We start from the raw sequence: 25,014 nt of genomic DNA on the forward strand, positions 1-25,014 counted from the left end.
GTTCTATATTCGGTATTTCGTTTCCTTCATTAGCTTCTCGTTCTATTCTGGAACGTAGTTGTTGCTATAAAACAAAAAATATTAAACATTTCTTTGAAATTTTTTAAAACGTGTACTACCTATCCGCCGTAATATTTGCCTAAAGACAAGATATCGGAAGCTCGAAAACAAAACCTTTCATAAAAATAATTATGCATACAATTTTTTTTAATTCATCTCATCGTGTAAGGTAATTTTAGATTAAGTCTTTAAAAATATACTTAATGTCTTCCAGTAATTTTAAAAACGCCTGCGTTCTGCGTCTTTTCAAAATTATAACTCAGATATGAAGTCATCATGCTCATTTGAAAACGCAGCCTTTTCAAAATAAAAATCGTAGAGGAAATTTTAGTAGGCTCGTCAAAAGCAAGCCACTCACGAAGCTTCAAGTATATGTTTATCATTTTAAAAAAATCCGTGGGGTAACACGGTCTATATAGAGTTCTACATATAAAACCACATATTTGAAGCATCCAGCATTTTATGCGCCAACCAGGGAACCTCCATTTTTCACGAAGAGAAATCCATTAGGAGAAAATTAATTTTTTTGTAAATTTGGTAACATCACTTTATTGAATTCAATTTCAAAGTCAGTCTTCTTTATTACAAACCTTTTTTTATACAATTAAATGGTAACAAATAATTATAAATATAAAGAGTAAACAAATGATAATATCACAGTCTTATAAAACATAAGACAATGATAAGAATACCTAAAATTAAATACAATTCCTCTATGAATGTTTTGGAATAACAAATGTATTATAATTAATAAAATAAAAAAATATATAAATAAACAAAATAAAATAATAAATACATAATATTAATTACTAAATTAACATTTAATTAATAGTTTATACCCATTGTGTCAAAAAGACTTCTAATTAAATTTGAGAAAATCAGGACAACAACTATTAACACATAATTTTTTGTGCTTGAAAAATATCAAAGCTTTTTATACAAATTTCCTAGGCTAATACCATTTTCGACTATTTTTTTTTTAGTTAATTCTTTATCAAATAGGTTAGCTTAGGTTAGGTTAGAGTGGCTAGGTCCTTAGGTCCTGGGGTGGGACACACTTAGACCATAGGGTCCGTTGTGATACCGTAAATGGGTTGGCCCATCCCCGGCCACTACTCCATGAACCATTTGGAGCTGTTCAACTTATACGTTTAATCGTTTTAATTCAAAAATAATTACGCCAATTTATCAAATATTTTTGGAGTTAACGATTATTACTAATTTTTTGGATCGTTTTTAATGCTGAAAAATATGATGGGTATACATATGGGCTATCTAAATCCCTCTTGAGGTAATTTCAATAAAGAATTAACATTTTTTTTATTTTACAATAACACTTGCCCTTAATAATTATTACATGGCATTATCATAAAATAGCATTATCTTTATTACATTGGACGTTTTTTTTTTATTAAATAATAAACGCTAAATAATTTTATTTAGCAAAATACATAGTGAACTTGATATTAGGACGATTTTTTAAAAATTTCTTAAATTATTATTTGTGACGTTGAAATAGGCCTTGCTTATGATTATCATAGATTATATGCTTCTTTACTGAAGCTTTTTTTTGTTTTGATATGGGATACATAAATATTTTAATATCAGTCATTGAAGCTAAAAATAATACCGCAAGTGCAAGAAATGTTTTGCATTATTTTTTTAAACATGGAATGATTTAGTGTTAGTTCTAACATATTCTTTGGCACTAATTATAATGATTTTTTTTAAACTTTGAGGCGCGCAAATTTTGCAAATTACTCTAATTTTTTCTTTACAAGATTGTCTGTAGATAAATTTTAATTACATTTTTTAGAATTTAATAATTTTATTTAGAATGTTAAATAAGGTATCAAGATTCATAAGAAATTGTTCCGCATTTTTATAGTGGAGTATTAGAACAGATAATCGTGAAATTAACCGAACAAAAAATACTACGTCACCTACTACGTTATGCCTGATAACGGAAGAGACTAACCATACTTAACTTAAGCTTATGAACTTGGTTATTAAGTCTTAAGATTTTAGTCGTTGCTACTATTACTAGCAACTACTAAATCTTTTGAATAGTTTAAAAATTACAGAGTAAATTCTTTAAATCGTCATTTACTTAATTGTTTTAAAAATGCGTTTTTCAACTAAACTTAGTGTACATGATTGGTTAATTTCACGGGCACACTTTCATTATCGAAAAATCTATTGTTGAAAAGGAAAATAAATAAGCGTGATTCTATACATAAATGTTTTGGATGATTTTGTTTAGATTGTTTTTTTCAAGGGAAAAACTATGCTTATCCCCATACAAATCAAAGAAAACTCAAAGATAAAAATTTGGACCAAATTTGTAGTTTTATTCAATTCATATTCTTTTTTATTATTCAAAAATAATTTTATATAATAATTGACTCTCGATTTTTACTAATAGTCCTGTCATAACATTTAAAATCAAAATGGATGTTCTTTTATAAAAATAATACGTAATTCGAGTAAAACAAATATCCTTAAAATAAAATAAAATTCTTTGGAATCAATCACTTTTAGAGCCTAATTGAACATAGAAAATTTGTTAGCAAAAAACAAATTATTAACTCTCAATTTCGACATCTCAATTAGGGCAATCAATATTTTTGTTTATACTTTGCTTTTTAGTTATTTTTTTGTGTTTATTAACGTGGTCTAGGTACATTGGCACTAAATTGTCCAACAATATTACCACGTGGATTATAATTGGCAACTACATAAATTTTTCCATTACGTCCCCTTGCCATTGCCATGCCCATTTCTGTGCTGCCTTTCCATATCATTTGTGTAAAATGACCAGCTTTCATTGCTCTTGGCTCGGACGCAAACGAATAATCTTTTATCTCGTCGTACCAACTTTTGCATACGTCTTTTGGAGAAACTTTTGCGTTTGGATCTGAAGACCATAAATAGAAAATATTTTCACCATATTTTGAATCTGGACGATGATAAAAACGATCTTCGGCTGCTAATTTTTCTGCCCATTCTTTTGCATATTTTGTTAGCTACAAAAAAATTAAAAATTATTAAATTCATATGTATTAGCTAGATTCGACTAACAGGTAGATATTTAAGGAATCGACAAAAATAAGGTTTTGTAGACCGTTAAATCTTTTTTTCTTTATTTTGAGATTCGAGTTTTTGTCATATTATATTTGCGGGAGATTATGATTTACGTACCGCCGGATTTTAAAAATTGCAGTTTACTTTCATTGTGCATCAATAGTGATTATTTTAGCTTATCTGTGTTTTTTTAGCTTATCCAAGCCATTATATTTACGGTTACATTCTTATATTATTCATGATGTTGGCAGAGATGAAACTATTGCAAAGGATATGGATTGGAAAATTACTTGGTCGCAGTCGACTTTTTTATAGGACCTATCTTAACATTCGTGAGAGGAAACTGTAGAAACCCTTTACTAGCATAGGCGGCTACTTTGCCGCTCTTATCCATGCAAGATTAATAAATTCTATAATTGATAATGGCTGCCGAGATTCGAAACGGAAAAATTTGGCCTTTATTCGCTGTTTAGTACCTTTTTATACAAAGTTACGGGGAAGATTCATTGGTCGGCTAGTCAGTGCAACGATGCCCTTGGAGTTAATTTTAGACGACTACAATTATTTAAGACAATGAAATAAGGTAACTTACATTTTCGTTATATTTCAATTCAGGGACTTTATGTTTTCTTCGATATTCATTATGAACACGCACAGATTCTTTTGAAAACTCAGAATCACTATAATCTTTTGACTCAACATCATCTTTTCTTACTTCAGTTTTTTTTGAACCACTCGCATGTGCACTACTTTGTGTTTCATTATTTGGCCCCCCATTTTTTTTGCGTAGTATTTGTCCCATCGTAAAATTACTTAGCTTCAGCCTTAGAAACAAGGTGTATATCCTTTTCCCACGGCTTTAGCAAATTTTGTCTCACAAAATAAGATATGTTAAAAATTTGGTAATATGCACAAAAATAAAAACAATGTGAAGGATTTCCATGGAAACTACCCATAAAATATGTTAAACGCATCTATTAGGATCTTAATGATTTATTTTGAGAGATCATGCACATCAAAGCTTTGAGACATACCCTGTGCTAAGAAGTATATATATTTGGCATTATTAAATCAAGGTTCGGCTGCGAACGGAGCGTATGAGAGTATCTTGTTAGCAAAAGCATAAACGTATGCATAAGCTGCATGACAACCAATTCTTTATCATTAAATATCCAATCATTAGCGATACCTTTGAAATTTATTTGAGAAGTTTGTTTCATTGTCAAAAATTTGATCATTTAAATTTATTGCAATAATTGTTGGATAGATTGCTCTAAAAATAAGGTTGATCCAAAAAAAAAAGGAGAGTTCGAATCTAGCCACATAAGTCCTCATTTATTAATCAGGAAAGCATAAACTACATCATATTCAAATTTTTGCCAATCGAATGGGATTTTCCCAAAATATTTGAGAATATTTTCATGTTTATCTGTTTTTAAGAAGAAATTATGCTGGAAAATGTATATAAAATAGAACTTACATCTTCATTATGTTTTAGTTCAGGAACATTATGTTTTTTTCGTAATTCATTATGATGCCGAACACCTTCTATGGAAAAGTCAGAAAGACTATAAGTTTTCATTGCCTGAGCTTTTGTTTCATGTTTACTTCCTCCACCAAGTGGTAAAACATTTTCAGCGAAACTACCAACAAAATTTCCTGGTGGTGAATAATTTGCCACGACAAAAATTTGTCCATTACGATTTTTAGCAACAGCTACACCTAATTCACGACTATCTCTCCATACAACTTGTGTAAAATGTCCACTTTTTAAATTGTTCGGTTCACGACCAAATACATGAATTTTCACCTCACTATACCATTGATCCACTGCTTCTCGGCCATTGATACGATGATTTGAATTCGAAGACCAACTACAATAGATATTTTCACCATATTCAGAATTTTTTCGATGTTCCATCTGACCTTTAATTGATAGTGCTTTTGCCCATTCTTCGCTATATTTACACATTTTTCGATTTAATTTTAACGGTTCTACTCCGTGCATTCGTCTATATTCGTTGTGAGCATTTAAACAATCTACTTCAAAATCTCCTTCAGCTCCCGTGGAAGAGCTGGATGGAGGGCGAGGAGTTGGAGTGGATTTTGAAGATGGTGTTGTTGGTAACCCTGACATTGTATATGGTTTACTGGTATCGATTGGTGGTGGAACATTTTCAGCAAAATCGCCAATGAAATTACCGGGTGGGGAATAATTTGCTACAACATATATTCGACCATTTTTACCACGCGAATATGCAACTCCTAACTCTGTTGTTTCTTTCCAAATCACTTGCGTAAAATGTCCTGATCGTAAATCATTTGGTTCGGTTCCATATTGATGGCGTTTACTTTCTTCGTACCAACTGTCAACAGGCTCACGTCCTGTTGGTTGATAATCTGCAGCGGATGACCAACTACAATATATATTTTCGCCATAATCTGTATTGTTACTTTGCTCTAAAGAACCTTTTGCAGCGATTTTATCAGCCCATTTTTGGCTAATTTTACATAATTTTTTACTTAATGTTAATGGAGGTACACCATGTTTCGTCCGATATTCATTGTGCGCTTCTAGACATTCATTTGCAAATTCTTCAGGGCTTTTGGCTCCAGGTTGTTTTTTCTATAAAAAAGAAAACCTTTACATTTTTGTAATTAAAATTACTCTTTCTTGAAATAATCTAATAAATGGGGGATTAAACTATTTGCCTGACTAAAATATACTCAAGGAAGAATTAAATATTGCACGCTTATGAAACTCTAGAAACATTGCTTTCGTAAAACAATATCACAGGCTTAAAATATGCACAAAATTCAAACTTTATATTTTAATATCACTTATAAACATGTATTGCACTTACGCTGGACCGTAGACCCATAATTAGGTAAATAACTTAGCTTTAGCCATAGAAGACTTTAATGGACTTTTTCTATGGCTTTAGCAAATTTCGACTGACAAATAAAGTGAAGTATTGTATGTTCCAGTATTTCTAATGTTTCTATGAAAACATGTTTATGACGAATTTCACAAACATTTTTAGGGAAATATATTTTGAAAATTGTTGGAATAATTTTTTCAGGCAAAATTTTAAAGCGTCTACTTACCTTTAATGAGGAGACTTTTTTCGGTGTTGTCGTCTTTGAATGTGCTCCTGTACCATTTTGATGTATAAGTTCTGAAGATGAATGAAATCCTAAATCAGGCGATTTTCGAATACCTTCACGTTTTTCTAATGAAGTTACTTTACGTTCAGTTCGATTCCCATGAAATGTTTCAATTGTTTCACGTGTAATTGTTTCGAATTTAGGTTCCTAAAAAAAATAAATCCTATGAAATATCCATCGTAAAGAAGTTTAAGCACTAACTTATACAAATTGTATATAGAGATAAAATGTTACACTATCGTTACATTGTTTTTGATTAGCAACTACCAATGCTTATGTGCAACAGCTGTTGCATATAAGATAAAATATAAATTAACTTATTTATGTTTTTTAATAATAAATGAAATTTACAAATGACTTTTTTCCTTGTTGCTTTCTCTAAACTAAATCAATTTGCTTAAAACATAGCTATAAACTCTCTCCATTAAATTACCTTTCAAAAAAAAAAAAATCAAAATCGGTTCATCCGTTTAGGAGCTACAGTGCCACAGATGGGCACAAACACGCAGCCGTCAAACTTATGACACCCCTCTTTTTAGGTATGATATTAAAAATCGAACTTTTGATGATTTTGAACTGTAATTTCCCGTAATCTACCCGCAAAATACAGATTACAATTTTATTATAATACAATTTAATGCTTGACTTTTTTTCCTTTAAATACACGTGTGCGAAAAAGTACGTTTCTGAGTTAAATGAAAAATTTATAATATAAATTAGGTATGAACTTTCAGGCAACCACAATTTTATTCGGTTGGCACGAGTTCAAATTCGCCTTCTGCTCTACTTCCGATCCAGTTCATTCCGGCTATGCAGAGGAGTTGCCAATCACTTCAGGAACTTCAATACCACGAGCTATTCGACTACCTATAATTTTTTTAATAATACTGAAGATTTGAAAAATAAGCCTCCCTGAGGTTGTAGTCTAATTTTCATAATTTTTTGTAATATTTTTTTTTAAATCAATCTACTTTCGAAATTTTATAACTGAAAGTTTGACGAATCAATTTTGCTTTGACTACGCATATTTGTTACAGAATATAGAATTATTATTTAATACATTATAAAATATATCTTGCATAGTTTCTAATTTCAATAAAAAATTAAAAATTGATATCTAACTAACTTGAATGTGATATAAGTTATATTCAAATCGTGAGAATTAACAATTGTTACATAGTATTATTTAGTACCATGGTCGGCTAGCCAACAGTAAAAGGACATTAATTGTAAATTGTTTTTAGTATATTTTTACATTTAATTAATAAAAATCTTTCAACTTCACTTTCATTTTATCATAGAAATGGAACTTCAAATGATTCCGTGCTAAGTAGTACCTAGGGGTCTGTGATATTAAAAGATGTTCTGTCATTAGGTATAAATCTACCGTACATTTTTTAGATTTATTTGCAACAAGTCAAACATTTACCCCCGTGAAAACTACATTTTTCGTTTAACCACCCCCTATCCAGAAAATTATCATAAAATGCAGTTGTCATTCGTTTGAAAACAATTTGTCCACGTTTTTCCGCTCTTTAATTATAAATTATGAAGAAATTAAAATTTACTTCAGTGCCCCCAAATGCGAATTTTCATAAAGTGCAAATGACATTCGTTAGGTAACGGTTTGTACACGTATGTACAAATAAAATTTTTGTTTGTCTGGCGTTCAATTTTAAATTTTGAGGTAATTAAAATTTGGCCTCAGTATAACCCAATGCGAATTTTTACAAAATGTATTTTTGGGATTTTTTGGGACTTAAAAATCATTTTTGTATTATATATAATTAACGTTTTATTGAATGATAATATCATGTTCAATTAATTAATCTCAACATATCCACTATTTAAATCAATAAAACCAGCATCTGACTATGGGTGTCCAGCAGCTAGGCGGAAATAATTATCTAGAACTTAAGTTATAAGTTTATCAAACTTGTTCAATTAAATAATAAAATACTGCGTTTTATTTCAAAGTATATTCCAATGAATTTTTTGAGTAATCGTAACTTTTCAATCTTTCAACAGATCGACCTTCTCTATCAAAAGCAGACCAAAAATCAAGTGAAATTTGGTTTTTAACGATTTTTATATTGATTCTCAGGAGAAAAATTGCAACCCTCTATTAAAATTTTGATTTTTATGTTCAACGCACTTAGAATTTATATGTTTTTCTCTGCGGAATTAATATTTCCTTGGTTATTCGTAAACTATATAAGGAAGAGAAAGGGTAGCAAATTTGAGATTGATTTATTAATCAATTGAACTGTCTTACCTCTCCATTTTTGGTTGAAGCAAATGTACGCTGATCAGTTTTTCTAACCATAACCACTCGACTTAATCCATCAAAATCATGACCATGTGCTGTACTTTGGTAACGGTGTAAATCCAGCATTGATGCAGGAAATTTCATTCTGGATCTGTAAAGAACAAAATTAATTTTTAATATTTTGTTAGACTTATTCTCAATTTGGTTAATGGCCTGAATGCGTACAAAAATTATAATAACCCAAATTTAATTATAATTAATTTATGAAAAATTAATTTTAATTTATGAATTTAGTACACTCGAAAAATTATTTACGCTTTGTTTAATTTTCACTGATTTTATTATACACAAAATTTAATAAAAATTATAATTAATGTTTTTTTTTTTACGTAATTTCACTGATTGTAGCTAGGAAGAAGTGGAATAAATTTTATTTTGATATTAATTTAAAATTATGACTCAATTTGTCTTAATATTCAAATAACTTGTAAAATACAGTGAAAACTGTTTATAGTGGCTTTACAATTAATGATATTGAGTGTTATATATGAATTGGTGTAGGCATTTTGGACGCAGGAATTAATCAAAATAAAAAAAGTATTTCTAAAGAATTGCGGATATTGATTATCATGTAAAAACATAAAATTCAATCGAAGATATTGGGGGATATTTAGTAGTGCGATCAAAGTACTTATATTTGAAAAAATATACCCGTTCAAATGTTAAAAAACATGATTTTCGGCATTTTCCGACCTCAAATTTTGCAATATTTAATAAAATAGATAGTTTTATGCAGAAAATAAATAGTATTTTCAGTACAAATAATTTCATAAATCAGAATAGTTAACTCAAGAAAAATCTCCTTCGTAAATGACTAGTTTCATTCATTCGTCATTTCTTATACACTACTTTAATTATAAAATTGTATGTATGCATATATAATGATATGGATTGCATTTATGACTTACATTGAAAATTTAATATTATTGTCTCACAAATTTAAATAAATATTTATGATAATTTACATTTGAAAAATAATATTTGTGCAATTTGATTTCTTATTTTCACAATTTTTAATGCATTAAGTTTAATTAATTAGTGTTTTTCAAAAATTTTAATTTGACATTTTCTATAAGATTAACATGTAAAGAACTGCAAACTAGTCATAAAAGCCAATCCTCCTTTATCGCCAAAATTTTTCGCTGGAAGCGCTGGGTTCGATTTTATTGTCCTTACCATGACTACGCACACAACGTATAGCTGCTACAAAGATGTATTAAACAAAAACAAAACAAAATTTTTAGATATCAGAATACGAAAATCCTGTTGGGATTGAGATTTGAGGAGTGATTTTCAATTAATTGAAGATGTATGCGAAAATGTCACAATAAATACAGTTTTGCATCTAGAAATGGTTGTAATTTTTTAAAAAGAAACATTGTAAGACAAATGGAACACTGTTTTATGAAACAGTTTTACTGTAATATTAAAACTAATTGACAAATTTTAATATACAACTTGATTAAATTATTTCCAGTTAATTTAAATCATAAAAAAAGAACACCTACAAAATATTTGCAATTAAAAAATTATTATTTAATTCAAAAATAATTCGTCATTTGTCATTTATTAAATAAGAATAATAGAACAAAAATTATAGGTTTCTTTATTAATATTAATTTCATTTAGGAAATATATAGATATTTTATTTTTTCCATAATTTTTATTGTTTATTTTGGTAAAAAAAGTAAATTATATATTTGTTTTATACCCAAGATAAAATGAAAGGCGATAGATAAAAAAAATTGGTGCATTCCTAATTTTTTTTAAAAAGAATTCGATCACTGCTAAAATCTTGTTCAATTACCAAATTTTTTTTTAACGCTTTGAACATAATAATCGGCTAACCGGCTAAGTGATCGAGCGAGGAAAGGTGCAATCGGCTTTAACCATTTGACTACTTAGACTGGGAGGTTATGGGTTCGAATTCAGACAGCGGCAGTCTGACCAATTATAGTTAATGGGGTGGTAAATTGATCACACTGCCGTCGCTTGGATAAGAACGAAGCAACCGACTCCACACACATCATAAAAATTTAATTGTATGTATTCGGATATAGTTTAAAAAAATAATGATATGGATAGCTTCTGTTATAGACGTATGTCTAAGGAACGGACGTTAAACCCCATTATTATTATTATTAAAAATAATTATATTTAATCTAGAATAGCTATTATATTAGTTTCAGAATTCATCAACGTATCGACCGAAAAGACTGTTGAATTTACGAAATTTTTAGCCCAAAAATATGATTTATTCTATTCTACGTCAAACATCCCTGTTTTGCTTTTAATCAAATCATATTTTGATTAAGGGCTTATAGTTTTGTCGGTCAACAATAAAGCACGATAGGTTAAGCATGAAATTGACGTACGTGTTTCTGTCAACGTACTTCTTAGCAAGTTATTTCGTAAAATAAAATTTCAGTTCTCATACGAAACTCGACGGTCGTATGATATCTGAGCCTGTACAAAAGACAATAAGGCTGTGTACCAAATATTATAAAAATTTATTTTAAATAACGTAAAATAAATAACGTTCTAAATTTAGAATATTTACCATTTTTAATTTGCAAATTGAGTAGAATAATAATAATTTTTTCTATTTTAATGAAGTCTATTAAAAATGACCATTATAATCTTAATATATATATTTCTTGTGTGCGTGTGTATGTAATTGAACTTCTCCTAGACGGCTGGACCGATTTTGATGAAATTTTTTGTGTGTGTTCGTGGAGATTCGAGAATGGTTTAGATTTACAATTTGGTCCAGTACAACTGTTTTTGAGGGCTCCGTACCAAAAAAATGAAATTTCATTAAATGGTGGGAGCGCATATAAATCATATCACATTATTATGTATACTATGTGTACTATGTATTTTTAATAGTATTCAGGTATTGTCAATAGGCATGTATTAGAGCCATATGCGAGCGCAGCGAGCTCTACTATCAAAGGTCAGGCCAAAGGTCGAAGGTCAGGCCACTCCAATAAATAGGAGTTAAATTGGGGTTTAGCGGGATGGGTTTAGCGGACAGGCTAAACGTAGTATAGGTATTCATGAATTGGAGTTACGTTTTTACGGGACAACGTCCGTCGGGGCCGCTAGTATTAATATAAATAGCATCAAATAATAAATCAAATTTTGTATAATTTTTTAGTAGCCTTGAACTTCATCATATAAAAAAAAAATTGTATTAAAATCTAAAAAAATAAGTACATCTATTGTTTGATTTTAAGTAGGTAAAAGTCAATACAATTATTTAAACAAAAAATAACTATTTAAAAAAAAATTATAAATACTTGTAATAATTATTTAACAAAAAACGCGTGCGCAGCAGACCATCACTAAAATCATATTTCCCCGTCATTTTATGTTTCTTATTGTTGGAATTTTAATATAGATAAAAATATTGCCGTAAGCTTAGGTTAGTTCGGGGCGGGGGGTTGTGAAGATATGCTAAGTCTTAAAAATCACGAAAAAAAGATTTTGTGGTATAAAAAGGGGATATTGAGGTTTGAAAGTTGATTCTCTCAAAAGACTCCAAATTACTGAAATAAGTTTCCGTTTTCATATCATCAATTTGATTTGTATATAACACTACATACCGAAGGAGCCGTATACTAGAAGATTAACGTGTTCTGTGTGCTTATTACCCTCTGATTTTTACGAGCTATAGACCTGTATATTAGATATCCTCAAATCCTATAGCTCGTGTTCTAGGCCAAGATACGGATTTAGAACACGCCCCTCTCCGTTGATCTTTGATAAGGCGCATAAGTCTATATATTCGGGGGAAATATGATTAAAAACATATAAAAAAGAAGAATTAGTTAATTACCCTTAACCGATTATTAATGTTATAGTAATTCTTAATATTTTTATTATATATATATATTTTTTTTTGATATAATCACGTATAAATAAAAGTGAACTTTCTAATTACTATAATTTCTAAACTTCAGTGATTTTTTTCTAATAAATAATATTAGGGTTCTGTAAATCCTCACAAAATAATAACTGCCAATAATTATACAAAAGTGCAATTATTCTTATTTATAATTTAAATATGTAGTACCTTTTTTAACGAGAGATCCCCCCAAAAGTATCCGATTGTTGAGTTTAATGGAGATACTGATAAAAAAAGAAAATAAGAACTTAACACAAAAACAAGTGTAACAAACAATTGACTGAGTTAATTGTTAAAACTCCATGTATAATAAGTGTTGAATATCAGTGCTGCCATTTTTTTTAAATAAATTAGAAGAGTTTATAAAACCAACAAATTTTTTTGTTTTTCGAAAATTCCGAAAGTTTTCGAAAATATTTTCTAGAACTTATCTTCGTTTTTCGAGAATCTTTCACAATTACTATTTGAAGCTACATGCATATTTTCTATTCGCTATTTTTTATAGTTTTGGAGAAAATGGACACCAAAGTTATGTCCTAATTTGCGCACTCACGGGGACTTTTGGGCGAGTAGTAGTTTCTGAGATATCAACTAAAATCAAAAACGAAAAAACAAAACACCCAAAAACCTTGATTACCCTAAAATCTTAAATGATCCAAAGACTCGAAAATCCAGTTTATTTTGCGATTGAACGACTTGTTTCTAAAGTATCGACGAAGAAATTGCACAGGGATATTACCCTACGTAAATAAGTAGCTTAGTAAAGCTTTCTTGTACGGAATCCTTAAATATATAAAGAAAATTCATGCTTGGTTGAATACAATTTTATTAATATTTTGTAATACTTCGATTATTAATTAGAACGACGCAATTAATCATTAAAAACATTTCTTTTATACACGATTTCTTTAAAAGTGTTAAATCTTCGAAGAATTAAATGGAATATTTCCTAATGATAGAGATATAAAGTCAATTATTGTTAGTTGTTTCTATATTAACATAAAAAAAAACTATCTATCTACCAAATTTACCAATTTTTGGGAATCAATAAATCGAAAAAGTATCTATCGAAATGTAAAAGCCGCAGTATTTGAGGAAAAATCTCAAAAGTGAATTATATTAAACTTAAAATTACCTTACTTTACTAATTTTAGAATTAGCAGGACAAAAAACAAGAATGCGCTAAACGATATTTCAAAAGTAATGAAAGTTTGGTAACTACAGCTCGCAATTTTCCTGCAAAGTATGCAAACTACCGTAATTAACTTCATTAATGATAAATTAAAAAAAATACAAACTGTCTATTAACCATAATTTACTTTCCAAATAATGGAATAATAATAATAATTAAAGAAGGGGTTTAACTTCCGATTTCAGTCATCCATCCATCCATAACAGAGGCCACCCACATCATTATTTATAATCTTTATTTATGAGGGTGGAGTTGGTTACTTCGTTCTTATCCAAGCGACGACAATGTGATCAATTATATCGCCCCATTAATTACAATTGACCCACTTGACTGCCACTGACTGGGATCGAATCCGCAACCTCCCAGTCAGTAGTCGAACGGTTAAAGGTGATTGAGCCGGTTTCAAATGGTAGAATGTAACACCATAAGTGTGAGGATTATGTTAGCAAGCTCGCGCCTATCAACGTCTGGAGAGACGTAATGAACAGCTGAATCAACAAAATTCATCCTCATTTATGAAATATGATCAAGGAAAATGTAAACAAAAAAGTTTGTTTGAAGTTTATAATAATAAAATTAAAAATGTGCACAAACTTCAAAGCTCTGATTTGTTTAAATATAAAAAGCTTGCAATTACCAAATTAAAGCATACACCAAGAAATAAAGATTAAAATGTAAATAATTGTTTTTTAAAACTTACTGAACAAGACCTGGCATAGTGATACACTGACCTCTTCTTTTTACAAACAAAATAATAACAACAATCAAATTAAAATACAAACTGGCGTCTATTTTACTAAAAACAACTTTGTTACTTCACAGACAAGTAATATAAACTATGATATTACAACTATTACTATATTTACGGAGTATAGTTAACGAGAGACACTAAGAATTGTTAAGAATACACCGTTAGTTAACTTATTTTATTACTTTCAAAAAAGAAAAAAAAATTACACTCATTCAACAACAAAAAATTTAGTAACTGTTGCATGTAATACAAGAATGGTTTAGCCGCACAGCTCTTGTAATACTAGAAGAAGCAGAAGAAGTAAAGTGTTTAATGTTTTAACCACGATTTTTACAAACAAATAACATTAAAGTTTATAACAATAACAAAACAAACTACCATAGCAAAGCAATAATATTTTAATGGTTTGTTGTTGTTTTGTAAAAAAAGAATGATGGATGGTTTTAGTTTAGTTTAGAGTATTGTGCTCTATGGTTGGATGGAAATGGTTTTTGGATTTATAATGTATGTATTTATTATGAATGAGATGGTATTTAAAAGACTGTGCAACACGCACATCTTATGGTAAAATTATGATGGTATTGTTGTAATACTTTTATTGTAATTTGTTTGTGTTTTTTGTTAACATATTTGTGGTTAGGGTTTAGTTGTTGCACGCAGCTTTATCAACATTAACAGTGGCGAAGGTTACTTGACACAAAAGACGATTTAGTAGACGGCGTCTTCTCCCAATATTTAGCATCCCATCTAGAAGACTAGAAATAAAAACGAGTTAACTCTGGAACTCGGGAAATGCATTCGATGGGACCATATTCGTCCGGCCCTTGTAAATTCGCATATACTATGATGATTATACGCTATGGTCGTGAGATATAATCAGCGCCGCCAAATTCAGATTTACGAACCAGTGGCGTAGCTCGCCTTGGAGGGGCCCTGTATCAAAATTAGTTGGGGGATCCAAATGAAAGATAATATTTCTCACAAAAGAAACAATCACTTCCTCCCAGAAAATCATCTGAAGACGGTTTCATTTTTTCTAAAATTTCTGCCTCTATAGGCAATAGTGATGTATGAGAGCTGTTCCTGTCAGACCTCTGCAGTCCGTAGGAGTTGCAGAGGTCCGGAACCTACAAGTGGCGGACGTATATGGTCCCACTGAAAACCCAGGGTTAACTCTCCTTTATTTCTGATCTACTTGCATCCATATACCGATATACCTTAAAATTGTCTGAAGCTCATCGTTATTGTCTAAAGCTCTAAAGCGTTTAACCATGCCAATTAAATGTCTAATATATATACTGTTAAATTGTTTTATGGACACTTAGCGACGGCAGAAAAGTACACTCGTACACGGTGTTCTTCATAGTAACGCCTAGAAAGATTCACCTTTTTATTCCACAGTTTAAAATTTTGCCAAGTTTTATTTTAAAGTATCATAGACACTATAACGCTTATTCTAAAAACACCTTTTCCATAATTTGGATACACTTTTTACAAGACTTTGTTTAGTTTCACCGGTCCCGTTGTCTGTCTATAATCAAATTTAATCCACTTCTCGGTTTCCGATTGAGCTTAAATTTTGCATACACATTTAGTTTGGATGACAATGCATGGTAAGGTTGTGGCATCCTGATTTTCCTATTGCTTCCACCATATTTGATATTTTAAGGGACAAGCTTTTATTGTACTAAAAAGTAGAAAATAATTTTATCTATGACTCACTCATACCCGATTATTTGTAAGAGCTTGAGGCGCTTTATATCAAGAATGAATCGAAAAATAATTAGGCGTGTGGAGTAGATGAGGCGTTCCGATTCATTTTTGATATTTTAAACTAAACGCCTCAAGCTTTTACAAATAGTCGAGTATGAGTAACTCATAGACAAAATTATTTTCTACTTTTTAGTACAATAAAAGCTTGCCCCTTAAAAAGTATTTTTTATTAAAATTTTTAGTTTTAATCCATTTTACACTACTAGTTTATTGAAACAAATTCTAACTTTGCTGAAAAGTGTATTTAAAAATTGACCAAAAACTAAGAAAAACTTAAATTTTTATTTTTTACAGCAAAATAGATCAAAATATTCATGAAAAAATTATCATTTAATTTTTTCTCCGATGTCCGATTGTATCACTATCTGTAAATTATTTTAATTCTGTAAATTAAAAAATAAATACTTACAATTCATTTGCATCAAGTCCAAATGATTCAAAGTCAACTTCCAAGTGATCAATGCTTTCCATGATCAAAAATTTATAATAAAAAAAATTTCACGAAGAATCTCACTTTAAAACTAGAATTAGTATAAACTTTTAAAGTCACAAAAACTCATTAATTTTATAAATTAATTACACTAGCAAATTTATATATATAAATTCATTATAATCTTAGAAAAAATTATCAAAAATATTAATAAATCCAATTTTTTGTTTATAATTAAATTTACCTGAAAGCGTCGCGGTTGTAAATTGTTAAAATGCGTACATTAGTTTTTAGACTTAATTTAAAATAGACTTTTGAACAATAGATTATACCAAATTAGTCATATCCGATAATCTTAAAAATATATCAATAAAAGAAATTATCAAAGTTATTAATAGATTCACAAATTTTTTCCACTTATTAATGAATAAAACCGGTAAGCGCGTACTTAAATGTCAAAATGCGTATGTTCTGGGTAGTAAAAACTAAACTTGTAAAATAGAAACAATAGCACTAAAATAAAATACATGGTACCGTACATTTCTGTCATAACTGAAGTGTTTTTTGTGATAAGGAAAAAAAATGTGTTTTGTTATCGAAAATATAAAAAAAAAAAAAAAAATTATGAATGTATTGCTGCGATAATTCTTCACTCCTCCTATTTTCAATGGGAATATTATTTAGTTTCAAGGATCTGTTGATTTTATTATTCATATGGTTTTGTAATCATAGCATAGCTTTTTTATTACTTTTGATATGCAAATAGAAAAAATTTAATATAATTAGAAAATCCATTAAAAAAAATTATAACAATAATTTAATAGCCAAATTGATTGATGATAGACGAAAAATTTGTTTAAAAATCAAATAAATATTTTATATGTGAGTACGATTATAAATATTCAAATCTTTAAGGACCTGAATTGGAAAAATTTTTTAACCCCCGAGGCAAAAAGAAGGGTGTTATGAGTTTTTTAAATTTTGTAATTTGCACTTGCATCTTTTTTCTTAAAGTATTTCCAGAACGATATTTGTAGTTCCTATGCTAAAACTATGGTAAAATTTTTTTTTCGACAGAATCTACCGAGAAATTAAAAAGAACTTAATAGAGCTTACTATTAAATCCCAAAGTTTCTATTCTGTCGAGAGAATTTTTTAATATCGTAAAAAATAGCTGGGACGACAATGAATTTTACATGATTTGAATGGGGAAATCAAGAACTTTGCAGCTGATTATCTTGCCAATTAAACAACAAAAAATTCCGCAACTTTGGGATCTCAATATCACAGCTAACATTATTCTGAGTCTGTGGAAAAAAATAGGCCAAATCTATCGACAAGTACATTCTTGCAAGAAATACCTTAAAAACATCTAATTTAACTTGTTAGATGTTCATTCATTATTTATTTTTAAAAGATTGATAATTTTAAAAATTATTTTTGACATAAATGATCATTTTCTTTAAGTTGCTCAAAAAACGACCGAAATTCTATTTAGTTCATACCACGATAATTATCAAAATATAACGATAATACCATCATTATTATAAGTACTATCAAAAAATGTCCAGGCCCGGAGGGCTTTAGCCAATCTTTTCAGTTCATTTTCACGATATATCAAGACATACGGATACACTGATATCACTTTTCATTTTGATAACATTAGTCCCAGTACTCCCAGTCCATTCACGCTTGCTCTCCTTCTGCGCACCTATTGTGAATCTTTTAAGAATTTAATGGAACTACTTATTATTTTAAAAATGGGTGTCATTCATTTGAATTAAAATTAACAACTTTTCTTAGAATATTCGCAAATAAAACATTAAAGAATTATTTTATGATATTAAGATAATAAAAAACCAAGAAACTGTACTTAAATAATCTTCAATTAAATAACTTTATTTCAAAATTATCTCCTGGTAATAAAATGCATAATTTTTTTTTTTAATTTTTATGTTATAAAATAAATAATGAAATCATTTTATTAAATGCAAAATATATTTAGACAACCTAATTTTTGTTAACAGACAACAGACGTGCGTTAGTTATTACCCATAAAATACAAAGAGAGGACAATAAATTGACAATATTTTTAAAAACAAGTGAAAACAAGCATTTGACTGAGTTAATTGTTGAAATACTATGTATAGACAGTGTTGATTACTCTGTCACATTACACATACATACATGTCACACATTTATAACTGATATTCCCATATAATAATGTTTACGAAAAAATGTTTCAAACAAAAGTTGTTTACTTTTTTATAAGGAACATTTTTTACGTTTACACTTTTGTTCTATCTCTAACGGTTTACAAAATGAGTTCTACGGATCCAAGACCCAATTGACCTATGTTGCTCATTTACGAACTCAACTTCACTTTTTTCGTCCTAAGCACGCTATAAAAATTTCAACTTGATATCTCTTTTCGTTTTTGAATAATCGTGATGACAGATGGACAGTCGACAGACAGACAGACAACCGGAAATGAACTAATAAGGTAGTGTTACAAACTTGGGACTAAATTTAGTATACTTTGGTATATTTCATATACATGGTATAAAACGGGAATATTTTAACACACACATAAATTTTCCAAAAATTGATTGCTAATATTTTATAAATTTTTATTATTTTTGATAATTAAATGCATATTAAAAGCAAGAAAACCGACACATGGTACCGTACCAGTTATTAACTAAATTCCCTACAGATAATAAAAACAAAACCTGTGTCTATGACTCATAATAATGTAAACTACATTTAAAAATATAATCAACAAGTTGTATTAATGACATTGCACCTAAAAACACGTGGAACCCTTGTTAATGGTATTATCGCTTTATTTTTCTTGGACTTGATGTGTCACTATTTACTATTTGATAATAACAATGCGTGTTTACCATGTAGCGCGACGGCGCGGCCGATAAACTACTTATAAAATAATTAAAATTAAATTATATTGAAATATAAAAAATACACAAATATTTTTTTATACAATGGTACCAACCATTTGACTGATACACATAGTTAATCATTCCAATTATTAAAGACTTATCCCGAAGAAAGAAAAGTAACAGATAAATTTCAGAATACAGGATCTTTATCCACCCTCACATTTCGAAATTGGAATGGAAAATCATAATAATGGGAGTGTTTTAGAGTTTTTTTTAGCCCCCGAACCACAAAACGAGGTATTATAAGTTTGACCCTATGTATGTGTTTCTGCCTGTCTGTCTACCTGTACGTGGCATCATTTTGTTTCACTTGAAAGAAAATTTAATGGAGAGTGTTCTTAGCTATGTTTCAAATCCAACTTTGGGGGTGCCGTACCCGGAACAACTTAAAAATAGGCGATGATCCTCATAATCGGTTCAGTTTCGAGAAGGCTTTATGGAAAAACGTAATTTAATGGATAGTCTTCTTAGATATGTTTCAAGTGCGAGTTTAGGGTTGTGTACTAGAAAAGTTTGTCGGGGGTTTTTAAAATTTTCTAAAATTCACTTATTTTTAATGAAACTGCTCATTTGTTTCTTCTTATTTTTTGCCCCAAAGAGGCAACTGGGCTTGACTTTTTGACACTTGAAGTATTTTCAGGTTGAAAAGTTAACTCCAAGAAAACTTGTTTACGGATTCTTATTTGTTATTGAAAAATAAACACCTGTAGACCGAAAAAATATTCTTTATATACTAACTATTTTGACACTTTTTAGACATAATAAACCGTTAAATAATCAAGTGCCAAAAATTGAAACCTTGGAAAAACATTTTCTGATAAAAGTTTTTTTATAATTAAATAAAGTATGCATAATTTTGACTAAGCTACAATCTTTTAATTAGAAAAACAGAAATTGAAAACTAATTAATACGTTAAATGCAGGCAAAGGATTCTTATACCGAAAAGAGGAGTCGAATTACTTTGAGCTTAAGAACTTTTTGTTTGAATATTATCATCGATAACTAAAACTTATTACACAAGTAACAAGTTAATAAATTTCGACTGTTGCCCCAATTTCCTAGATCAGTTTTTTGTATTTTTAAAATACGTATTTTCGACTACCAAGTAGTCATCATCAGTAAGAATTAGCTAGTGAATGTTATACTCTTTGCTAATTTGGTGGCGGACTGCACTTCGATAATATTTATACAAGTAACAAGGATTATTTACGAAAAAGAATTTAGTTTTTCGATCATATTTGTCAGTTATGAATTATAGCTGATTAATCATTTTAACAGTGACATATATAATTTTTGTTATACCTAGCTAGGTATATTTGTAGTCTGAAAAACAAGGTATTTCTATTTTAATATTATTTTTTATTCTGGATTATCAATATTAATATATTTCTTATTAAGTCATAACAATATTGTTAATTTTGAAATTCTATAGTTTCGAAAGTAAAACCAAAAAAACCATATCATTCACATAATAACACACACCAAAAAAACACGAATTTGAATTTAAAACAATTTTTTATGATTGCAAATTATCACATACTAAAAACACCAAAAACACTCTCACTTATGTACAAACATACTAAAAAATGACCATAAAAATTGTTCTACATTTATTTAAATTATTTTGGATATAATTTTTTTTGTGTTGAATACAAAAAAGTGTTTTTATTATGTAAAAAAAAAAAATTATACATATATATTACATGTTTGAATCAATTAAAGTGATATCATCCTCTAGGCTTTAAAATATAACTTGTCAGTAAATAATAGGTTCAGTGTTGTACCTTGGTGACAATCTACATTGGATCTTGGATTGACGACAAAGTTTGCATACTAGGAGCAAGATTATAACTCGGAGGAGAAAGGATTCGATAGGGCTTTGACTATTAGAACGATAACGGAATTCTTTTGAAGTTTATACCCGAATCGTATTTTAATCCTTAAAAAATTGTGTTCTCAAACCGAAACTCTAAAGAAAAATTACAATTGATCCGGTTTTTTTTTTTTTTTTTAATTTTAGCATTTGGATTTGGCAAACAAAATCACTTGCAAAAAGGAACTTGCATCTTTGTTTAACTTGAAACCTGAGACTGGAGCAAATAGTATTTTAGTTAAAATACAATGTTATTATATTAAGTTTGAAAAGAGGCATCCTCATGCACCTTGATCAAAACACTATATTGTACCATTGATCAGTCATATACCAGCATGTATTGTTCTATACCACTTATCACGCACATGTTAGCATAGTACAACCAGTGTCGGATTAAGCTAGTGCTAGACCTGTAGCAAATTCTATCCAGAGACTTTGGTTTGTTTTAAATCTGGGCTAAAACAAGTATTGTTTTGTGTATGTGTGTGTAATTTTTTTATTATAATCTTCGTAAATGTACCTAAGGCTTCAGACAGCGCAGAAAATTTTTCCGAAAAGTTGCCTACTTCCTTCTATTTTTCCTTGGAATTGTTCTTTTTTTTCGTTCTAGTAAATCTAGGCCTAAACTTAAACCCCACGAGGGAGATCTTTGTTTGGTCTATAGCTTTTAATAATCTTTCAACGTGTCTAATCCGCCACTGAGTACAATATTAGTCCTGATTAGTGTCCAAGGTATAAAACTTTCCCATATACCAAGTCAGTTTGTAATATGTATTAAATACATAATATCCTCTCATATAGGTCATTATTCTTTTATATCAGTGGTTAGAATCGTAAATTTTAATTGAAAATACTTTACTCTTATTATTGTAGAGATGTACGTACGATTGTAAAACACATTTAAACTAACTAAATGTAATGAATGTAACAGAAATTCAATGCAGCTCTGAGCAACACCGATGTCTTAGTCATAAGTTTTATAAATTCAACTTTGCTTTTCCAGTCCTTGCTCATGTCCCAACACTATATTATAAACCAAGCATTTCCAATCATATCTTAGTTGGTTAGATTTTTCTCTACATAAAGCCAAATCCTGTGAAACAAACCAAAAACAAACATATTTTCCAAGCCTCAATTAATCGCAAATCAACCTTGGGTTTGAGTTTTCAACGTAATCAAAAGACCAAGCTTATTTTCAACTTACAGCTAAGAACTAAATAAGCACCATAAAACCGCGACCGGGGGTTAAAAAGAAAAGTTTTATTTTGTTTTTCAATGCAATCTCTTCTAAGAATTGGACCAATATTCAGTTGTTATTTTCCGTATATTTTATCATAATTTTTCACAAAATTAACAATTTTTTGACAAAAAATAAAAAAACGTACCTACCAGGTATAAGGAATTTGCAAAAATTGCAAAAAACAAGCTAAATTTTTGTTCCAACGTCAAAATTAAAGAAATAATTGACTTTCTTTTACTGTATTGTTTATAAAATGAGTAGTAATTAAAAAAAGAGTTAAATACAAATAGTTTAATGGACTATTTTTTTTTTATTGATGATTATTGATGATAACCTTTTTAATAATTTGTTTAATAATTTCACTGTTTACATGCATAAATTAGTAATAAAATCAAATCATACGAAACTATCAAAAAAAATTCTCATCACAATTGGAAATAAAATTAAAATATAAATTCTTTTTTAAATATTTTGATGATGTTTCGATTTTGTGTGCAATAAATTAAATATCATAAAACAATACAATCCAAATTTTGTATAAATATTAAGCTATTGTCAAAAGTGTATTGTTTCATTTTAATAGGTTGATTCATAGCCTGAAAAATGGTGCCAGGGCTTTGATCGTTATTTAAGTCAAATAATTAATTAAGCAAATGAAAATGTGTTTCATTAATGTTAATAACAACCACAAATTAACGCTCTGAAAGTTAAATTATATGAAAGTTACCAAAATTAAATCATATGTTAATTTCTTTATCTTGAATTTGAAAAGGGCCAGAAATACTTTCTACAAAAACTTTTATTTAATAACCTGTTTCGCTCTAAAATATCTTTAAAAAAACTACGGCATTAAATATTTTCATTCATTACTACTGGTATAAACGACAATCAGGCCAAATTTACAAATTAAAAATGGTTATTTTTCGAAGAAAAAGTTCGATAAACATATATTTAAAGGAACCTCAACAACTGATGTGAATTCCGTCAAAAGTCGAGACGGATTCTATCATACATAGACGGACTGAGAGCCGGTCTATGTATGATAGAATAGCTTCAAAAATTAATTAATGCAATTAATCAAAATATTAATAAATTAAGAATTTCAAATCGATTCTCTGTACGGTTTACGATTGATTAATTATAAAAACAGGCCTTTTAACATGGTGGTATATGAAGTCGTAATAAATGTTCGTTTTTTAGTCAATAAGTACTTTTAAGAATGTTTTACCATTTACATAAAAAACTTTTATCAATATCCCTCAAGTTTTAAGCTTTAAAATCATACCAAAATTAAGAACTGTGCATAAAAACGAAAAACTGTTTTTGATAAAAACACTGACTTTGATAGTTAATTTCTCCTAAACAGTTCAGAGAATCGATAAGAATTTTTTCACAAAAGACGTATAAAAGAATGATTCATTGATAAATAAAACTTACCTTAAATATATTTAAAACTAAAATGAATTTATAAAAATCATTATTTCAGTAATTTAATCTTTAAAATGAATATATGATGATTTTCTTAAATTAGTTTTTAATAAAGGCTTTTTCCACACATATGCAAACTTAAATTTTTTTGCGTCTCAGATTACAAACTTAAAAACCGTTTATAGCGCTAATACTTTAATGTGCCTTGAACATTCTGTATTTCTTTTTATATATTTTAAAAATTTTAGTACAAGATATAGAAATATAGTACAAAATATTATTACTTGAACAAATTACTAAAAATTATTGTTTAACTACTTAATTTGTTTGCGTGATTACAGTTAATTAGACAATATTTAAGCGAAATATCTTAATGTTCAAAATTTTTCTCTGTCGGTATTTTAAACAAAATAATAAAATTTTATTTATAAAAATAACAATTCTAGAAAGACATTAAATTTAAAAGCTTTAATTAACTCGATCCATCTATCGATGTACAGGGTAGGGTAGAGAAGTGTGTGATTTTGAAAATACAGCAAAATAAAATTCATTTAAGAAAATTAATTATGTTACTAAATAAATTGTATTTTTAAGAAAATATGAATAATGACGTAAATTGTATTGGAAGTCATATTTTGGTTTCCAAATTATAATTTTTCTCAACGAGTCAACGATCTCAATACTTAATTCAAGAAAATGAGTATTTGAATAGCTAAAAACTAAAGTATTGGAAGCGAATATTTTCTCGAACCGAAAGTATTTACTTCCTAACATGTTAAGTACATATTTTCTAACTAGTACTTTTTTTTTAACTG

General features: G+C 28.8%; 1 protein-coding gene across 7 annotated transcripts in view; it reads right to left on the reverse strand.

The window, feature by feature from the left end:
- Positions 1–1,801: 1,801 nt before the first annotated feature.
- Positions 1,802–25,014, reverse strand: part of LOC123295218 — a 73,851-nt gene continuing 50,638 nt past the window's right edge. For 4 of the 7 annotated variants that reach the window (XM_044876474.1, XM_044876476.1, XM_044876477.1 and 1 more), the window contains exons 2-5: positions 8,588–8,732; positions 6,253–6,459; positions 4,625–5,770; positions 1,802–3,086 (exon numbers count right to left, since the gene is read on the reverse strand). In XM_044876474.1, the coding sequence (XP_044732409.1) occupies positions 2,727–3,086; positions 4,625–5,770; positions 6,253–6,459; positions 8,588–8,732 (1,858 nt within the window). In that variant the 3' untranslated portion in view covers positions 1,802–2,726. Of the gene's footprint in view, positions 3,087–4,624; positions 5,771–6,252; positions 6,460–8,587; positions 8,733–8,806; positions 8,822–14,443; positions 14,490–16,676; positions 16,832–25,014 lie in introns of those variants that run through there. The other 3 variants (XM_044876472.1, XM_044876475.1, XM_044876478.1) reach the window with 3 other exon arrangements.

The sequence above is a fragment of the Chrysoperla carnea genome, chromosome 3 (assembly GCF_905475395.1).
Source record: "Chrysoperla carnea chromosome 3, inChrCarn1.1, whole genome shotgun sequence".
Classification (NCBI taxonomy): Eukaryota; Metazoa; Arthropoda; class Insecta; order Neuroptera; family Chrysopidae; genus Chrysoperla; species Chrysoperla carnea.